Consider the following 18,844-nt stretch of genomic DNA (forward strand, 5'->3'; position numbering starts at 1 on the left):
GTGCCCGTGGGAGACGCCCGCAGGGCCCGGCCTGGCCCGGCTCCGTCGGTGGACGGTCCTGGGCTAGCGGCCCTGCTCTGGGTGTCCCCGGGCTCCTGCTGACCTCACTGGGGGGTGAAGGTGGTCCTGGCCGGCCGGCTGCCCCTGGGGGCCGGGAATGCGGGGGCTGCCCAGTCCCAGCCCCAGGCAGGCGGGCTGCCATCCCGGACTTGGAGCGCCCCCCGCGGGCAGTTGTGTTGGCTCAGGAAGAAGACCGGAGGCGCGCCCGCTGGTGTCTGAGGATCCCTACTGGGAAGCCTGCCCCCAGTGTCTTGGTGCCGTCCCCGCCACCTGGGCCGGTGACCCCAGACTTGCAGGCCCCGAGCCCCTCCCGGTCCTGGTGGCGGGGAGCGTCCTTTCCCCCTCCGCTCCCTCAGGGAGCCGGGCAGTGGGTTCCGGGAGGAGGGGCTGGGTCCCCTGCGGCCGGATGCTGGTATGGGAGGGGATGCCAGCCGGCAGGGCCCCGTGAGCCGCCGACACCCGCTGGCACGGATCCGGGGCCCACGGTGTGCCGGCCCGGACTGTCCAGGGCCCCGGGCGACCCCCACCCAGTCCACAGCGCCCGCCCTCCCGGCCCTGCCGCACACCGAGGGCTTGGGGGCCGCCGGGCCGGCGCGTCCCAGGCAAGCGGGGCGCCGGGGGAGGAACTGGTGCGGGGTCACAGCCCTCCCTCGGGCAGGCCCCTCTGCCCACTGCCGCCATCCGGGGGCCGTGCTGACCCCTCCCCTTCACCCGGCTTCGTGGGGTGCTCTCCGTGAACAGGAAGGACGCAAACCTGGACGCCCCTGGGCTGGCGCACACCCCCTGGGGCGGCCCTGCCCTCTGAGGGGGGACCGCAACACCCGCCGGGCCGCTCGCCAGGGAGCCCTCGCCCCAGCCGTGCTTTCCCAGCGGCCAGTGCCCACGGGCCGGCCCGACGCCTCCTGCTCTGGCTCAGGCCGGCGGCCCTTCCTCGGGGTGGGGGCTTCCCCGTGGGGTCCGGGTGGGGCGGGGCGGGGCGGGGTGCGACCGGGTGGGTGGCACCACGGAGGAAATGGCTTATTTACGACCCTCACGTTTGCAGAAAGCATCCATTTAATAGAAGGTTCCAGCACTGACCGTGCAACACCTGCCACAGTCACAAAGGAACCCGGGCGGCTTGTCCCCAACGGCCACCACCCAGGCTCCTTCCCTTGCTGAGGAGAAAACCGGGGCCAGCATCCCGCGGTGAATTGTGCTTCCATCGGGCGCTAAGGGGCGTGGAACCCTGTGCCAACGCACCGCCCCTGCCCGACGCCCAGCGCCCAGGGGCCGGGGTGCGACGGGTCACGTAAAACCAGAGGGGAAGGACGTCTTCTCCTTTTTCGTCACCAAGGCCTTGGTTGCAGGAACTCTGAGGTGTCCCCGGGCCCCTGCGGGGGTCTCGCCCGGCCCCTCCACGTCCCCTGAGCACGCCCGGCCTCCGGAGGGGCTCCCGGCCAAGCTGGACGCTTGCAACTTTCTTGTGTTTACGGCTTCCCTCTCGCGCCCAGCGCACGGGGCTGGAGAGCTCACCGGCCGGGAGCCCCCCGGGGCCAGACCCTCACCACCGTGTGGCCGAGGCCAGCTGGGACCCACAGAACACGCGAGCCGCGGGCAAGCCCGTGAGCGGGCCTTCGGTCCGTGGCCGTGAAAACACGGCTCCCGCGTGAGCCGGGTGCGCGAGTGAGTGCGCGCGAGTGTCGGGCTCAGCTTCTTCCCCTCCCCACGCACCCCGGCCTCAGCCCGCGGCGCGGCCAGGGCGGCGGGACCCCTCCCCACACAGCCGGGCCCCGTCACGAGTTGCGGTACATGTGGGGACGCGGATCGGATGGGTCTGTAAAAACAGGTTAAAAAAGGCCTCGCTGCCAGCTCCTCCCGGCCCGCGGAGGCACGGTCCGCCCTCACGCCGTGGGAGGACTCCTCGAGGGCCGGGCCGGCGTGGCAGGGGCCCCGCGCTCCATGCAGCGCGATGCATGCCGACGTGGGGACGGGGCGCGGGCCGGCTCAGAGCTGCGTCTCGTCCCGCGTCTCCGGGTGCCACGAGGCCAGCTTGTTGCCGACGCTGCTCTCCCGGCTCTGGGGGCTGCTGGCCACGTGGGCCAGGGGGTCGGAGCGGATGAGATACCTGCCGGGGAGGGGGAGAGCCCTGGGTGCCGGCCTCCGCCCCCGCCCCCCGCCCCGTGCCGGGCGCCCGTGGGGGGACGCGGGACCTACACGATGTCGTTGGGCTCCAGCCGGGTGTCGGGCGGGGGGTTGATGAGGACGTAGGACAGCGTGTTCTGCTGGTCGTTCATCTGGTCTGCGAAGACACAGGCCCCGTGCGGGTCACCGCCGGCCACCGCCCCGGTCCGCTCCGCCGGGCCCGGCCACGGAGTCTTCCCGGCCCGTCCAGGCTTGCTGCCGGGGTCAGCCGCGAGGGGCCGGCGGCGACCCGCGCGGGGCCGGTCACGGAGGTGGCGGCCCTGAGCAGAGGCACGGAGCACACCTGCGGCCCCCTGCACGAGCGCGCACGCACCTTGACGCCTGACCCCGTCCCCCCCGCGCCAGGCAGGCCGCCCACACGCCCGGCTCAGTTCTGCGCTTTGGACGCGCGTCCTTTTCCCCACAACCTGCTCCTGCCGCGTCAACCCGCGGGGCCCCGGGGGCGCAGGGACGGCCCGGTCTCCGGCTCACGCGTGGCCGTGGGGACGCAGCCTGCGGTGGGGAGAGTGGGCTCTGGAGAAACAGCGGTCCCGCCACAGATGGCGCCTGGCCGCATGCAGGGCTGGGGGCGGGCACGTCCTGGCAGAGGCCCGATGTCCCCGGACGGGGAAACGAATGGTTCTCGGCCTCCGCTTAGCCCTGTGGTGAGGTCTAAAGGCACCTCCCGACCCAGAGCAGGCGTTAAGGGGGGCCCCTTAACTGGGGCGGGGGGCCGCGTCTCAGCCCTGGACCCAGAAGTTCTGAGCGGAGCGGAGTCTGACCCCTGCAGCCAGAGGTCGAGCGCGGCAGCTTTGTGGGGGGGCGGGCGGGGCCCCAGGCTGGGACTGGGGGGGGCCAACGGACATGCACAGCCAGCCGGGTCCACCCCGGAACGGGACAGCCTGCCCAGCCTGTCCCTCCCACCGCTGGAGGGCGAGTTGCTCTGCCTGGTGACCATGCCCGTGTCAGGGGCCCTCTGGTGGGAGCTGCCAGCCGCGAGCAGCGTGGCTCGGTCGGTGCACCTCGCAGCCTGGCCCGGCAGGCACCTCCCTCCCCAGTGGGCCTCACGGGGCGTGCAGGGGAGGGGAGGCGGTGCGGGGGAGACCCTCCGATCCCGGGCGCCAGCGGGCTGGCCGTGCCGAGGCATACCGGGTCGGGACACGGTAAGGGGAGAGGTCGGCGTGGGGGCCGGGCAGCCGGCTGGTTCCACCCCTCGGTGGCCGAGCAGCCAGAGCCGGGCGCCCGTCTTCTCTTGCTGGGGGGCCCGTGGGGCCCTCCCCACCCGGCCTGGGCCCCTGCTGCCCCCCCCGGGTGGATGCAATTAGCAGAGCCTGGGACTGGCCCGAGCCAGGCCTGGTGTTGTGCTTCGGCGGGGGGGCGCAGGCTGAGCGGGGGGGGGGGGGGGGTGGGCAGGGGTGCGGCTCCAGCTTCAGTGCCAGGGGCTGGGGGGTGGTCAGTCGCTGACCCTGGTTTCCCCAGGACAGGACAGGTCAGTTCCACCGTGACCACCGTGCTGGGGGGGGAGGGGGGTGGCTGACGGTGGCTCTTCTGGCAAATGAGCACAGGCAGAGTCACCTTCTCTACCCCATCCTCGCACCCCATTCCCCCCAGCCCTGCAGGCCAGGTCCTTCCACTCCCGTCCCCAACCTGGGCCTGTGACTCCTGGCCCCGTCCCCTGAGGTCCGCACCTCACCGAGCCTGCACCCACCCTCCAGGGCAGGCGGTGAGCAGGGGTGAGGCATACACTTGTACCGGCAGTTAGTGATGGTGCCCTCCCTGGGGGCGGGGACCACCCTGCAGCCCCGGCTAACGTGGTTCCCTCTCCTCCGGTGTTACGTACGTCCTGCCGCGGGCACCTCTCAGCGACCACACGCAGGGGCCTCTGTAAACACCACCAAGTTCTGGGGACCCTGCAGGTGAGCCCACCCCTGCCTGGGAGCCTCGGGGGGAAGCAAGACTGCAGCCGGGCACCGTTCGTGGAAGCTGCCGGACTGGGATCCCTACCGACCCCGTGGGCCCTCCGTGACCACCATCACGGGGGTCAGGTTCGGGAAAAGGGCGGGAAACCAGGAGATGCCAGTGACTCGCCAGCACGGGCCCAGCTGGGCCAGCCCCCGACGGGGCTGTGAACCACGAGGTTTTCTCTCCTGGGCCTGGGTGTGTCCCCTCCGGGGTGAGCCCTGTATGGAGGGGCCGCCCCAAGGCGCCTGGGCACGCGGGCTCTGAGGCTTCCCTAGGGCTGCGCGGAGCCCCCGGGGAGGGAAGGGGTTCTGGCAGCGGGGCCAGTGGCCCAGACTCTGCTCTGACTTCTGTTGGGGTCCCAGGGCTGATCTGGGGGCTGCGGGGTGACCTCTTGGAGGAAACCAGAGCCCCTGGATGAGAAATGGAGCATGCACAGGCTTTGTCCCAACTGGAAAGGGAGCTCCCTCCTGAAGCCCCTGCTGGGGTGTGGGCGTCACCTGTCCACCTGGCCCGGGGCGGCCCCGCCACGTTTGGAGGTGGGACCCAGGCTTGGAACTGTCTGTCCGGATGCTTCCCCCGAGCAGGGTGGGCTCAGGGCTGCGGGGCATCTGGGGCCAGCTGAGGGCCGGCAGCCACCAGTGTGCGAGGACAGACGTGGACAGCAGACCTCACTGAACTGGCGGTCAGTAGGGGGGAGCCCAAGGGCTGCGCAGTGACCGCCAGGGGCCACGCAAACCACGAGCCTTCCTGGGGTCAGTCCGTCCTCCGCAGACAGAGGAGGAGGGGGCTGTCAAGGTCCCCGCCACGGGCTGCTCTGGGAGCATGTGAGCCCCCGCCTGCAGGGACCCTGTCCTATCTCCTGTCCTGTCCACCTGCCTGGCTGGGGCGGACACTAGGCTGCCCCCTGGTGCGGCAGCCGGAGCAGAATTACCTTGCAAATATCCCAGGTTTACCCGATTCATGACATCACTGGCTGTTAAATTTGCTACATCCTCTACGGAACACACAGGAAGAGGGACAGACAGAAACAGAGAGAGAGAAAGGTCAGCAAGCAGCGGGCAGCGGCCGCACAGCGGGGGAGGGCAGGCAGCAGCACCCGGCGGGGGGGGGGGGGGCCACACGGGCACCGGCCAGCCCGCCGCCCGGGAAGCGAGGGGGGTCCCTTCTCTGCCAGGCTCTGGGAGTCAGCGGGCTGGAATCTGCGAGTGTGGGTACTGGCCGTGGGGCCCGACGCACACGGAGTGCCCTGCCCGGAGCCTTGGCATCAGGGCCCCGGAAAAGGGGTGGCAGCACCCGACCAGGCAGGGACCCCGGGAGAGACGAGGGTGACTGGTGCAGGTTCGGTGTAGCGGGGGGCGGGGCTGGTGGGGCTGGCGGGGGTTGCCAGACTCTGGCCTCTGATCCCTCTTGGAGGGGGCTCTAGGGTCCCGTCCCAGGCAACATGGCACGAAGCAGGGTGGGGAGAGCGGGCGCCCGCTGGGGCGCAGAGTCCCCAGGGCAGAATCGGCGCAGGCCGTGGGCGCAGACAGGCAGCGGCGGGAGGGGCGCCCCCTCAGCCCCACCGCCAGGCAGCCGCTCCAGAGAGAGGGTGAGCAAGGTCTGCTCTCCTCCGGGCCCGCCCGTGGTCAAGATCGTGAGCTTTTCCCCAAGAGAAGCTCCAGAGAGAAGGGGGCTGCCGGCAAAGACTTAACGCCTGGGGCGGCGTTGCCAGCGGGGCGGGCAGGCGGCTGTGGCGTCCGCTGTGGTGGACGGAGGGCGTCCCGGCACCGGGCCATCCGTCCAGCTGCCCCCTGACGCGCCCCCTATGCTCTGGCTGCTGGGAAGGCGCCGGAGGGGCGGCCCGGGGTCCCCCCGTTCTCCACGAGAGCACAGCGCACCCCCGTGTGTCTGATCCCGGAGGCGGCTGGTCCGCCCGCCAGCTAGGACCCTGCCCTTGGCGTTGGGGAGCCCCGCCCCGCCCCGCCCCACCGCACCGCTTCCGGTCCTGCGTGCCGGGGCCGTCAGCTCCGGTCCCTTGTTTACCCCTGGGCGGGGGGGGGGGGGGGGGCCGAGGCCCCAGAGCCGCAAGGGGGCGCCCTCCTCGCGCCAGAGGGGCTCCTCCGACGGGCCCCGCGGTCCACCCCGTGCTGCCCCGGGCCCGGTGGCGGGCGGGCGGCCGGGCCCTTACCGTAGCCGGTGGTGGGCAGTCCCAGGTGCTTCATGCGGTTCTTGACCAGCTCGGAGAGCTCCTGCCGCTCGGAGCGCCGGTACAGGCTGAGCCGCTGCTGGCTGGCCCACTCGGCGGCCGCCGCCTTCCCCGCGGGCTTGGGGCCCTTGCGGCTCAGCCTCCGGGCCCAGGGCAGGCTCTTGCGCCGCAGCAGGGGGTGCTCCGCGGGGTCCCCGCCGGCCGAGTGCCGGCCGTGGGTGCCGCCGCCGCCGCCGCCTCCCGCCCGCGCGCCCCAGGGCCCCCGCGCGTCCTGCGTGTCCGGGCCGTCCTCCACACTCACCGAGATCTGGGACTGGCCGAGGCAGGAGGGTGAGGGCCGGGACGGGGACGGGGAGGTGCGCCCCCCCTCCCCCGCCCCGCGCCGGGGGACCCCAGGGCCCAGGCCCTCCTCCTGAACCCCAGACCGCCAGCCTCCGGGTCTGCCCCAGTTTGCCGGGTGGAAGAGGGCAACGCCCTCGAGCTCTCGGGGCCCTTGTGTCCGTGGCTCGCCACCGGGCCCTGCGCTACCCCTCTTGTACCTCCGTCTCCCCCATCTTGGAGGGCGGGGGAGAGCAGGGACGCCGGAGGGGTGCGGGGCGCGGGCGGCACCCGGGAAGGGGCTGGGGGTGTGGAGGTTGGGCCAGACCGTCAGGGAGGGGGCCACAGCGGGACACGGAGATGGCACACGGGGCTGGAGGAGCCTGGGCTTCCCACCCCGGGCCTCAGTTTCCCCTCGTGTAAGGGAGGGGTGATCCCATGCGCCCTGAGCTGCTCCACGGCCCCCGCATCCCGGGGACTCACTCCCTGACCGGGCCCTTGCCCAGAGCCCAGGGCCCTGTGCCCCTCCGGACTCGGGGCGGTGGGGGGGGGGGGGGGTCAGGCGGGACGGTGCACACGTCAGCACGCCTTGACGTGAGGTCTGAGGGGCCACTCACCTGGGCTCTGAGGTCATGTGGCTGCAAAGGAAACGGGGGGCAGCCTGGGTGCCCGTGGGCGCTTCTGCCCCTGCCCCCCGCCCCGGCACTGCCTGAGCCCCCTGTGGGCTGGGACCAGCACGCCAGGCCGCCCGCCTTCTACGGTCTCCCCTGCCCCACTCGGGGGCCACCGCCACCCGACCACGCGCAGGGCCGCGTGCCCTGGACCCCGGAAGGGCCTGACAGCAGAGGCCCGGATCCCCAGAATTGAACGTGGGAGGGGCACGCATCCACAGCCCGGGGGCTGCTGTACGGGAGCCCCCCGCATCGGGAGCACCCCCGGCCCCGAACCTCCGAGCTGGAGAAGACGTGGCACTCGGTCCTGTAGATGCCGATGGGGATCTCGGCGCTGGAGGAGCACAGCTTCTGGAAGAGGCGGCCGTACGTGCGGATCCACAGGTCCTCCTCCGTGATTTTCATCTAGAGCGAGCGGTGGTCTGAGCGGGGAGCCCGCCGGGGGCCCCCAAGAATGGCGCGCCCGCCCGCCCAGCCCGTGACGCACGGCGCAGAGGTAGCCGGAGCCTGGCGTGGTGTCGAGGCCCAGCAGCAGCCTGGTGATGGAGATCATGTAGTCCTTCACGAAGGACTGGCCGGACAGGGAGGCCGCAGTGAGGCCGGGCACCCCGGGGGCCGCCGGGCGCCCTCAGCCTCCCGCTGGGAAGCCCCTCCTGGCCGCCGCGGTCCAGCTGGTCAAAAGGGATTAGAAGCCCAGAGGCCGCCCGGAGCAGAGCCCAGGGCGGCGCCCTTCCGGGAGGAGACGACTCGGACGGGACCCAGGGAGGGACGCCCGGGACCGGGACGCTGGCGGGAGGTGGAGAGAAGGCTCCCGGCCGGGCGTCCCGGGGCCTCCCTGCCTCCCGGCCCCGCTGACCTGATACAGCAGCGTGTCCAACATGCTGATGCTGAAGACACGGCCCGCGGCGAAGGGCAGGCGGAACATGAAGGCCAGGTTGGAGCCGTTTTCCCGTTCCCTCTGCAGGAAAGGGGCACTCAGGGGCGCAGGGCAGGTGGCCGGGCGCACGCGAGCGCAGCCGTGCGTGCCGCAGCGGACGGCCGACCTCAGGCCTCCGCGCCAGCTACGCGTCCCCCCTCCCCGCCGGCGCACTCGAGGCCAGAGCCCGGGAGCAGGGATGCGGGTGTCGCTTGGGTCTCGCTGCCCAGAGTTCCGACTAATGTGAGTCACTTTGTCACCGAGCTGGTGGTTTTAAGTGAAGTCGGACGGGCCGGTGGAGCGTGGGCTCCACACGCGGAAACCACGGAGACGCCTGCCTCCCGTTCTCTGTGGCGTCCGCGGGGACTTTCCTGTGGCTGCGAGGCCCGTCTCGTCTCTAGAAGCTGACCGCCTCCCTCAGCTTGCGCTCCTCCCTTCGCCCCCACAGCCAGCAGCGCGTCCGCCAACCCCTGACCCGCCCCTCCCTCCCGCAAGGTCCCCGGTGAGGACCCTAGGCCCACTCGGCCCACACGGGACCATCTCCCGTCTAGAAGGCCCCTCGGTCTCCCCCGCACCCTGGCCAGGCCCTGGCAGGTAGGATGTGGGCGCGTTCGGGGCCATTATCCCCGGCGGCCGAGCCCCGTCCGCGACCGACGGCCGGAGAGGACCCCCTCCTTCCCACGGGGACAGACTTGCTTCGAAGGCAGAAGGCAGGCAAGGGACCCAGAGGGCCAGGGCGTCGGGTGCGGGCCGCCAGGAAGCCGGTTCTGGCGGCGGCGCCCTGTCCGGTGGAGTGAGCCGCGTCTGCGTTCGGGCTCTCGGGGCGCGTCACAGGGGTGAGCGGCCGTTACAGACGTCACGTCCCTTCACCCCGAGTGGCACCGGTGAGCCTCGGAGAGCGCGGAGGGCGCAGGGGAGGCACGGCGCTACGGCGCCTTTAACGGGACTCGGAGAAGCAGCCGCCCGTCAGGTGCCCGCCTGGGTCCCCTTTATAAACACCTTCAACAGTCCTTGAAGCGGAAGACACGCCCACTTTCGTAAAAGTAAGTCGCCGTCAGCGCTTCAAGGAAATGCTCGGCTGCTCCTGTGGGGGGACGTCGCCGCCGGACCGTCCGTCTGAGCCGTCAGGAGCCCACGTGCCTGGCATCCAGACGAGGCCTCCGTGGCCTCCAGGCTCGGCACTCGTGGGGGTGGGTGGGGCGTGGGCTCCGCCGTCTCTGAGGGTGGGTGGGGGGTGGGTGGGGTCCCAGAGCTCTGCCAGTGCCGCGGGACCTCAGGCCACATCGGCCAGGAACAGCGGATCCGCTTTTCAAGGCACCTCCCGGGGTCACACGCCCGGGCGTGCTCACTCCAGGCCCGGACTTCGGAGCCACGCGACGGGCTCGCCATCCTGGGCTGGGCAGGGGCGCCGGGTGCACGTCTGCCGGAGCCCGATCCCGTGCCGGTCAGTCACCCCGGCCGTGCTCGGTCAGACTGCCGTTCCCTGAGCTGGGAAGGCCGCCCCAGCCTTTGGACACGGATTCCCGGCGCGCTGGGCCTGCTGAGACCAGCGTCCGCCTTCCGGTCGTTCCGGGGGATGGAGACTCGGCCCACAGGCCGCTGCGCGGGCTCCGAGCGGCCCCGGGCGCCGGGCAGGGCGCAGTCCAGGGAGGGCCCGGGCAGGAGCTCCGCTGCCGCCTCCTCCTGCCTGCCTCGCGCTCGCTCCTCTGACACGTGGGGTGGCCTCGCGGTCCACGATCCGCGTGGGTTCGGGGGGAAGCTCCTCCCTTGTCTGGTGTGGACGGCAGCTCCGGGCCCGCAGGGAGGGCCCACTGCTCCCGGCCTCGTCCACGGCGGTGTCGTCCCCGGGCTCCCTGGTCTTGCCTGTGTGGTGCCCTCAGCCTATAGTGGTGCCTCCAGCGGCCGGGGCGGGGGCCACAGCACCCGGGCCGAGCCGCCTGTGCCCTAGCCAGGGCCTGCGTCCCCGGTGGCTGGTCCGTGGGCCCAGAGCGTCACGCCGACGCCGGCTGACGCCCTTCCTGGAGCCCCGAGGAGCGAAAGGCGGAGTCCGCTGGCCACCGCCGTGCTGTGTGACCCCAGACGGGGTCCTCCCCTCTCCGAGACCGGCCACGTTTCCGGTTTGAGCACAGCGTCGGGGGCGCAGGAAACGGGCAGTCTGCGCCCCCCGTGTCGGTATTTACGGACACGACGGGCAGCCTCGGCCCCAGCCCCGGACCCCGCCTGCAGAGGTACGACTGTCCGCTTCTGGCCAATGACCCTGAAGGCTCCCGACGACACGGTCAGGAGGCTCGAGGCCCCTCACCCACTCTCTCTGGGCTCCGAACCCTGACAGCAGGGCGGGGGGGGGGGGGGGGGGGGGGGGCGGCGGGTCAGGTCGGGGCCCGTTACCTTCTCCAACTTGGAAAGAGCCAGAGAGTAGCTGTCCTTCGCGCGGAACTGCATGAACCGCATGTTGGAAGGGTGGGTGAGCTCCGTGGTGATGCTTAGGCTGGGGAAGAGCCTGGGGGGAGGAGGGGGCTCAGGGAGGGGTCCCCCGGTCGCAGCGGCAGCCACGGGACGGGCTCCCCGACGGCTGGGGGGCTGGCTCGGGACCCGGCTCGGCGCCGCCGCACCCGCCCGGGGTGTGAGCCCCTGCCCCTCACCGGAACATGGTCTGCACATTGACGATGGTCTTGGCGTCGGCCATGTAGTCCTCCTCCGCGCTCATGGTGCTCTCCTTGTCCACCACCACCAGGTTGTCCGCGTAGATGATGCCGCACTGCAGCAGGCTGTCCAGGCTGCAGGGGGTGGTGGGGAGAGGCCACGTGGGGGGGGGGTCCCTCAGGGCCAGGTCGGGGATCCCGGGAGCTCCCTTCGGGTGCCCTCCTTCCCCCTCCACGGGCGGTGGTCTTCAACCGCCTGGGCCCCCCACCACCGGGTAGGAGGAGACTCTGGAGGAGGGAGGGGGAGGGGCTTCTGCTAAGAAACGGGCGCCCCCCCCCCCCCTCGGGCTCTGGGCTCCGCAGGGAGGCGGCGCCTTACTTGTCCACGGAGCCCTCCATGTAGTAGACCATGGGGAAGCAGCATATGGCCTCCAGGAAGTGGTGGTCGGGCCTGTTGGGGGGGGGGCGGGTCCTGGGGCTGCCGTCCTGCTGGGCCGTGTGCCCCCCGTGCCCTGCCTGGCCCTGCCTGGGGGTCCCCCAGGGCCGCAGCACATCAGACAACGGGGCTGCTCTTTATTTCACCCAAGGGGAAACCGCGGGCCGAGGGCGGGACCCGCCCAGGTCAGACCCCGAGCTCTGCGGGCAGGTGGGCCGGGGCCGGGGCGAGGCCTCCCGGGGACTCCACGAGGGAGGGAGGTCAGGTGCCACCAAGGACCGGAGGGCCTGGGGACGGGGCAGGGGAGGAGCGGGGCATCTGCGGGCGGGGGGGGGGGGGGGGGAGCGGGCCGGGCCCCACTTGTTGTCCAGCAGCAGCACGATGGGGTTGAGCTCCTTGCGCGACCGGTAGTAGGCGCGCAGCGGCACGATGAAGTTGTACAGCCCGTTGCCCGCCGTCTCCGCAGAGACGATGATCAGCTTGTTCTTGAAGCCGTAGGCCTTGGCGTCCTCGTAGCTGTTGTGCTTGCAGCCCTGTGGGGCGGGGGCGGGCCCAGCGTTAGCCCCGCAGATAGAGCCGCCGTCCCCCCGGTCACCGTGCCCGCGAGCACCGGTTCGCCCGGAACCAGAGGGCCAGCTGCGGGGACACGGGGACGGTCCTCAGGATGGAGGACCGCGGCCTGGGGGCTTCTCTTCAGCTGCCCCCCCCCATGGGTGAGCAGACCACGGGGCCTGCGGTTGGCGGCAAGTGTGGGAGCCCCCTAGCCCCGCCACCCCTTGACCCCGCGTCTGCACACAGGGGCCGCTGCGGTGACGCCGGGCTCCCCCGGGGACCCCTCACCGGATGGCCGACAGCCACCGGCCCCATCCTGTCACGGCCCGTCAAGCCCGTCTGCCCCACGCGGCTGCCGTGAGACTGTCCCCTTGGCAGAGCGCGAGCTGGAGACAGGGCGGGGGGTGGTCACGTCAGGGAAGGGAGGCAGGTGTTGTGGGGACCCGCCCCTTAGCAGAAACGAGATCTGTGCTGTGGGCACGTACGTGTGTGAGTGTGCACATACGTGTAGTGTGCGTGCACGGGGGTATGTGTGTGCAGGGGTGTGTGTAGTGTAGGGAGAAGGAGCTGAGATTACCTGAGGGATCCCCCTGCCCTCAGGGAACACGCAGGGGTGTGGCGACGGGGCTCCACCCGCCCTCGGGGACACACAGGTGTGGGGAGGGGGTTCCACCCGCCCTCGGGGACACGCAGGGGTGAGGGGAGGGGGCTCCACCCCCTTGGGGACACAGGGGTGTGGCGAGGGGGCTCCACCCGCCCTTGGGGACACACAGGTGTGGGGAGGGGGTTCCACCTGCCCTCGGGGACACGCAGGGGTGTGGGGAGGGGTCTCCACCTGCCCTCGGGGACACGCAGGGGTGAGGGGAGGGGGCTCCACCCGCCCTCTGGGACACACAGGGGTGTGGCGAGGGGGCTCCACCCACCCTTGGGGACATAGGAGTGTGGCGAGGGGGCTCCACCCCCTTGGGGACACACAGGTGTGGGGAGGGGGTTCCACCTGCCCTCGGGGACACGCAGGGGTGTGGAAAGGGGGCTCCACCTGCCCTCAGGTGTCAGGGAAAATCACTCCTCCAAAGCGGAAGCACGTTTACCGAGGGCAAGACACGGGGAGTCTGGGCAAAGGGCCAGGAGTCCCCTCTTGCGTTGGCAGTTTTTCCGTAGGTTTGTGATTACGTCACACAGTGTGGCGGGAGGTGACCCACCTTGTCCAGCCGCAGGCAGCAGAAAGGGGCCTTCACAGGCAGAAGGTGGCACAGGGTGGGCGAGCTGCCGATGTAGGGCGAGTTGGGGGGGTAGCCCTTCACGTACCTGGGGGAGGACAGGAGCCCTCAGCACGGACCCTGGCCACCGGCCACCCGCAAGAGGTGGTCCTGAGCCCACCCCCCACGGGACCTCCCAGCCCTCTGCCCGGGGCCCAGAGCACGGCGGGGCCTCGTCCCAGGCGGCCACACGGAGGCGCCAAACCCCGCGGACCCGTCCGTGCCCCTGGCCTGCGTGTGGGAGGATAGCTGTGACAGGGCACGGTCCTTTCCCTGGGGGTCCGAGGCCAGGAGCCGCTCAACACGCACATGGACACACGTACGAGTTACACCAGGCCCCGAAACCACGGGTAAAGCCCTGAGGGGCTCTGATGGCCGGTCCTCCCTCCCCGAAGCCCCCAGCACCCTAGCGAGCGAGCGGGCAGACGCCGGCCCCCGGCCCCTCTCCGCTGGCTGCGCAGCGCCGGGCCAGTCTCCCCAGCAGCGCCCGGCTCACACCAACCCGGGGGCGGCCCCCAGCAGTGCCGGGGAGGGAGGGCCTCAGAGGCCAGCCCCACCCCTGCCCCCCAGTGTCCAGCAGCCCTGGGCACTCCCCTGGATCTCAGAGCTGGTCCCTCCCCAGGGCGCGTCCGCTCCCTCGGTGGTCACAGGCTCGCTGCAGGAGCGCAGGCACCCGGCCATGGCAACAGTCAGCGCGCCGCCCCGAGGCCAAATGGCTGAGGAGCCCCGAGGACACGCTGGGGCAGCGGGAAGACCTGGGCCCCAACCCAGGGCAGGCGGAGGGCTCAGGAACTCAGGAAGGGCCAGGGGCGTCCAGGCCTGGCCGGTGCCGGGGGGGGGGGGGGGGGGGGGGGGGGGGCCCTACCCGCGACTTCCACAGGCCACGCCCATTGCCCCTCCCCCTCCCGTCGAGAGCGGCTGTGCGGGTGCACGGCACTCACTCCGCGACGGACAGCCCCTCGTCCTCCGATGGCGTCATCTCGTCCTCCGATGGGTCACTCAGCAGGTCGCAGGGCAGCAGGGCCGAGCTGTCGGCCAGCTCCAGGACGGGCGCGATGCTGGGCCGCCGGCTGCCCGAGCCGTTCTCCGCGGGCAGCGTCAGCTTGCCGCCCCCGCCGCCCCCGCCGCCCTGCGCCGGCCGGCACTCTGTGTTCTGGAGGTCCATGGCCACGGTCCCTGGAACAGAGCGGCTGAGCTTGGCCGGCGGGCCCCTCCCCAGGCCCTCCTGGGGGCGGCTGGTTCCCGGGTCAGAGGCGGACAGAGGCTCCCAGGGGCCCCGGGCCCGGAGTCGGTCAGGCCCCGCGAGCGAGCCCGCCCCGCCCGCCCGCCCGCCCGCGCCCGGCCTCACCCATGGAGGCGACGATGCTGTGCACGGGCAGGCGGCCGGACCCTTCGTACAGGCCCTGCCCCGAGAAGCCCTTCTTCTTCTGCTTCTCCTCCTGCTTGAAGATGAAGGCCGAGTTCTCCTCCTTGGTGATGTTGATGTAGAAGCAGGTGTCGGAGGCGGCCAGCGTGTGCCGGGGCCCCGGGTTGAGCAGGATGCTCTTGTCCTCGCGCTTCAGCCCGATGAGGCACACGCCGTACCTGGGTGGGGGCGCGGGCGGCTGGAGGGGGCAGCGCCCGCGCCCCCAGCGGCCTCAGAGAGGAGAGCCCAGGGGGACGGTCCCCGGCCCAGGGCCCCCCCGCCCGGCCGCCCGGCCGTACTTCTTGTGCGCGTGGAAGGCGGCGTAGGTGAAGCTCTTGCCCTCGTACTCCCGGAAGAACTTGCTCTCCGCCATGCGCACGTGGTACACCTCGTTGCCCGAGCACCGTCCGTACATTCGCTGCCACTGCTCTGGGGACTCCTGGCCTTCCCTGGGGCGGGCAGCCGGAGTCACCGCTTTGACCCCTGAACCCCCCCTGCATGGCCGAGCCTCCAGGGAGGACCCGCCCTGGGGGCCCCCAGCCTGGTCTCTGTCCCCGGGCGGCCCCCGGCCCCCGATGCTGCCCGCCCCCCACCCCCCCGGCCCAGCGCTGGGGAACCAAATGTACTTTCTCCCCCAAACCAAGCCCCACCTGCCCTTGTCACTGTGCCCTCGACCCAGGGCTCTCTGGGCACCCCCACCCTGGTCCCTGCCTGCAACTCCCAGCAGACCCCTGGTGGCTCCCCACTCCGGCCCCCCCTCTTGGCTGCCCTGACCCTCCCTGGACGCCCCTCCCGTGTCTCCCCTTCCCCAGCACTCACTGGCCGCGGGACGTGTGCACCAGCAGGGTGATGAGTGTGGACGTGGCCGGACAGATGCAGTTGAGGGCCAGCATGGCGTACTTACACTCTTCCTCACACACCACGTGGTCTGCGGCAGGAGGGGCCGGGTCACCGCCCAGGCCCCACTGGGCCCACGGCAGGCGGCCCACCGCCCAGCGCCCTCCCTGGAGCTCCCGCCTCCCCGACCTCGTCTGCCCCAGCACCTCCGTGCTCGACTCCCAGCGTGGTGAGAACTCCTGGGCTGGTGGCACCCGCTCGCCTGTGCTCCGGAGCCCAGCTCGGGGGCCCGCCCACCTGCCCCCTGGCACCCCTGGCTGGAGCACGCCCCAGAGATGCTTATCAGATGCACCAGCCCTGGGCTCCTGCCCACGCTGATCCCGGGCCCCGGGTGCAGGACTGTCCCCTCAAACGGCTAGACTTACATGGGCTCCACCGCCCCCCACGCCGGGGCGAGGACACTCAGCTGTGCCTCCTGCCACGCCTCCGCACGCTCCAGCCCCCCTTACGGCCCCGGCCCTCAAGGTGCACACTCAGCTGGGTGCACGCCCGCGGCCCCCAACGTACCTGCAAATTTGACGTGAAACTTGTTCTCGGGCTTGAGGATCTGGACGTAGAGGGGGCAGTTGGGTGCGAAGTCCTTCACGGCCCAGGCGCGCAGGATGGTCTGGTGGTCCTGGGGCGGGGAGGGGGGAGGTGCGGGGGCGGGGTCAGCGCTGACGGGCGGGAGGAGGGGAGGGTCTCTGGCGGGGGCAGGGGGCGGGGGGCCCGCAGCACTCACCGCTGCCGTGCGATCCACCTCGTTGCGGCTACTGAGGATGAAACAGGCCTCCCCGTTGTCCATCCTGCAAAGCACCGGGTCTGAGCGCTGCCTGGACCCGTCCACGCTCCCATCTCGGACGTCGGGGGCTCAGGGCACAAGCTGGAAGGGGGGGGCCCCGTCGAGACCCCACCTCACTCTGTGCTTCTGAGCCGGTGTCGGGGCACTGACCAGCCTCGGTGACCCCGTGAAGCCAGGGCGGGGCTGGGGCAGTCGGTGGTGAAGATGTGCCCACCCGCTGGCCTGTCCCTCCCACGGTCTGGGCACCCGGCTGACCTGTTCTGGTCCCTCTCTCACCTGGAGAGCCTCTGGCTGACGCTCGCTCCCCCCAGGGTGGGGAGGCCTGCACCCTCACCCCCCCTCCACCCTGCACCCCACCCACCCTGGCTTATCATCTGTCTCTGCCAGGCCCGTGCCTCTCCCAGCCCCTTGGCCTGCAGCTGGGTCCTGGGTCACAGGCTGGGCCCCCGGCCACTGCCGCCTCCATGCTGGATTCCCTTCTGAAATTTTATAGGTGAGATAGTGGGGCCCAGGGCTCAGGAGGTGGGCACTCCTGCTTCCCCTCGGGCTACCACCCACATTCCATCACAAAGGAGGAGGAGAGGCTTCTGGAATGACAATGTGGTGGCGGTGGGGGGGGGGGTCTCCTGGGGTGTGCGCCGGCACATTCTAGAAAGTTCCATGTAAGGACATCGGCTCCTTAACTCACTCTGTCAGCTCGTCTTTCAAAGAAAACTGGCCCCCAGCCCGTCTTCCCACCCCAGCTGCACGTGGAGCCACGCTGGAACCTGAGAGCATCCCCGGGGTGGGGGGGGGGGGGGAGACTGACAGGTGAGGTGGGTGTGGCCAGGTGCCCGAGGTGAGGTCAGCAAGGGGCCCGTCTGGCCGGGTGAGTGGCGGGCAGGGAGCCGGGGCCGCTGCCCGCCCTGACGCCCCACCCAGACTGACAGCCCCACGGCGGCATCCGTGCCCTCCCACCCTCAGCGCCACACCCTCACCCCCCCGTCGGCGCTCACTTGGCTCGCATGAGGTCCTGGTCCTTGAGTGCGGAGCCCTGGAGGTAGATGACCCGCTGGGACCACAGGGGGATCTGCAGGACCCTGCGGACCTGGATGTCCATCTCGGTCGGGCACAGGATGACCACATAATAGTCCTGCAGGCCGGGCCGCGTCAGTCCCCGTGCGGACTCACCTCTGCCGCCGCTCGGCACCCCCCGACCTGCCCGTGCCGGCCTGTGTGGCGCGGGGGCCGACGGGGGAGCCGAGGCGCACGGCACCCGGGGGGCCTCACCTGGAGCCGGGGGTGCGCGTAGAACTCGTTCAGGAAGTCCATGAGCAGGTCGATCTTGAGGGAGCTGACGCACAGAATCACGTGTTTCTCCGTCTGGGCCCGGTGGCGGCTGTAGTTGCCCCCCCGACTTCTGCCGCTCCATCCACAGGTACACCAGCTCCTCGAACTGCGGGGGACAGCGGGGGACAGCGGGGGGGCCTGGGGCTCAGGGGGCCGCGGGGGCCCCGGTGCCCCCCGTGGGAGCACACACGTGGACCTCCCCGGCCCCCAACGCCACAGGCCACGTGGGGGGGGCCACGCGGGGGCGAAACGGACACCCCGGCTCCCGGCCCAGGAGGCCGAGCGACTGTTACCCGGCGCCGAAGCCCGCACCCCGGACACGGAGCTGACGACGAGCTCCCTTTCAGAGAAACGCGAGGGCGCCCTGGGGAATTGGCAGCCAGAGCCGGAAGTGGGCACACGGCAAGGGTACCTTCAGTCCGAGGGGTTACGAGCCCGTGTCAGGGCTGAGCGCAGGTCTGGGGATGCCACCCGCCCAGCCCACGCTGCCCGGATGTTTGCCTGGGGCGTCGGGAGTCCTTTTAAATTAGGAAAAGGACAGATAAAAGCGTCATGATGACGGGACCCCCGGGAGCCGCCCGGGGGGTGCTGGCCCGCCCGGGGCGCCCCCTGCAGCCTGACTCGGGGGCAGGTGACGGCCAGACCCCGAGGCTCCCCGGCCGTTTCCACCCCAGCTTCGAGGCCATTCGTGTATTTAACAGAGCAGAGGACGCCGTCTGGTGCTCGCCTGTGCCGGGCCACGTGCCAGCAGCTCACCGCATTTAGGGAGCACCTGCTCGGTTGCGGCGACCAGGCCCCGTGACCCTGAAGCACAGGCCTGCCTCCACAGCCGGAGGCGCCGGGCCCGGGGTGGGGGGCCCGCTGTGCAGGACGGGGACTCTGACACAGGCGCTCGGCTGCAACCCCACCAACCACAGCTGTGCTACGGGCTCTGGGCCTGGGCATCTGCAAGGAGGCCCGGCGACGTGGCCCCCAGCTGAGGTGGGGGCTCCGCGGCCTCACCGTAGCCGATCCCATTGCGTCCCTGAGACTCTGTCCACTCGGAACCTCCCGCTGGGACCTCATTTGGAAACGGTCTTTGCAGATGTGCTTCGTTGAGACAAGGTCAGACAGGGTCAGGGTGGGCCCTTGTCCACTGTCCGGTGTCCTCAAAAGAGGACACGGAGGGACCCACGGGGAGAAGGCACGTGAAGACGGGGCAGAGACGGAAGGGACGCAGCCAAAAGCCAGGGGGGCCCAGGGCCAGCAGCCCCGGAAGCTGGGAGGGTGCA

At 71.4% G+C, this 18,844-nt stretch overlaps 1 protein-coding gene across 1 annotated transcript in view; it reads right to left on the bottom strand.

Moving 5' to 3' along the window:
* Nucleotides 1-1,956: 1,956 nt before the first annotated feature.
* The window catches only part of KCNT1 (potassium sodium-activated channel subfamily T member 1), a 60,639-nt gene continuing 43,751 nt past the window's right edge, over nucleotides 1,957-18,844 (bottom strand). The window contains 21 exon segments of the mRNA XM_049631701.1: nucleotides 1,957-2,164; nucleotides 2,254-2,338; nucleotides 6,350-6,680; nucleotides 7,303-7,323; nucleotides 7,633-7,761; nucleotides 7,844-7,927; nucleotides 8,213-8,314; nucleotides 10,661-10,772; nucleotides 10,915-11,049; nucleotides 11,294-11,365; nucleotides 11,711-11,883; nucleotides 13,105-13,210; nucleotides 14,103-14,337; nucleotides 14,510-14,745; nucleotides 14,866-15,015; nucleotides 15,386-15,494; nucleotides 15,971-16,079; nucleotides 16,185-16,248; nucleotides 17,240-17,376; nucleotides 17,514-17,636; nucleotides 17,638-17,679. Coding sequence (XP_049487658.1) covers nucleotides 2,044-2,164; nucleotides 2,254-2,338; nucleotides 6,350-6,680; nucleotides 7,303-7,323; nucleotides 7,633-7,761; nucleotides 7,844-7,927; nucleotides 8,213-8,314; nucleotides 10,661-10,772; nucleotides 10,915-11,049; nucleotides 11,294-11,365; nucleotides 11,711-11,883; nucleotides 13,105-13,210; nucleotides 14,103-14,337; nucleotides 14,510-14,745; nucleotides 14,866-15,015; nucleotides 15,386-15,494; nucleotides 15,971-16,079; nucleotides 16,185-16,248; nucleotides 17,240-17,376; nucleotides 17,514-17,636; nucleotides 17,638-17,679 — 2,676 coding nt within the window. The 3' untranslated portion in view covers nucleotides 1,957-2,043.

Source organism: Panthera uncia, chromosome D4 (genome assembly GCF_023721935.1).
Source record: "Panthera uncia isolate 11264 chromosome D4, Puncia_PCG_1.0, whole genome shotgun sequence".
NCBI classification, from domain to species: Eukaryota; Metazoa; Chordata; class Mammalia; order Carnivora; family Felidae; genus Panthera; species Panthera uncia.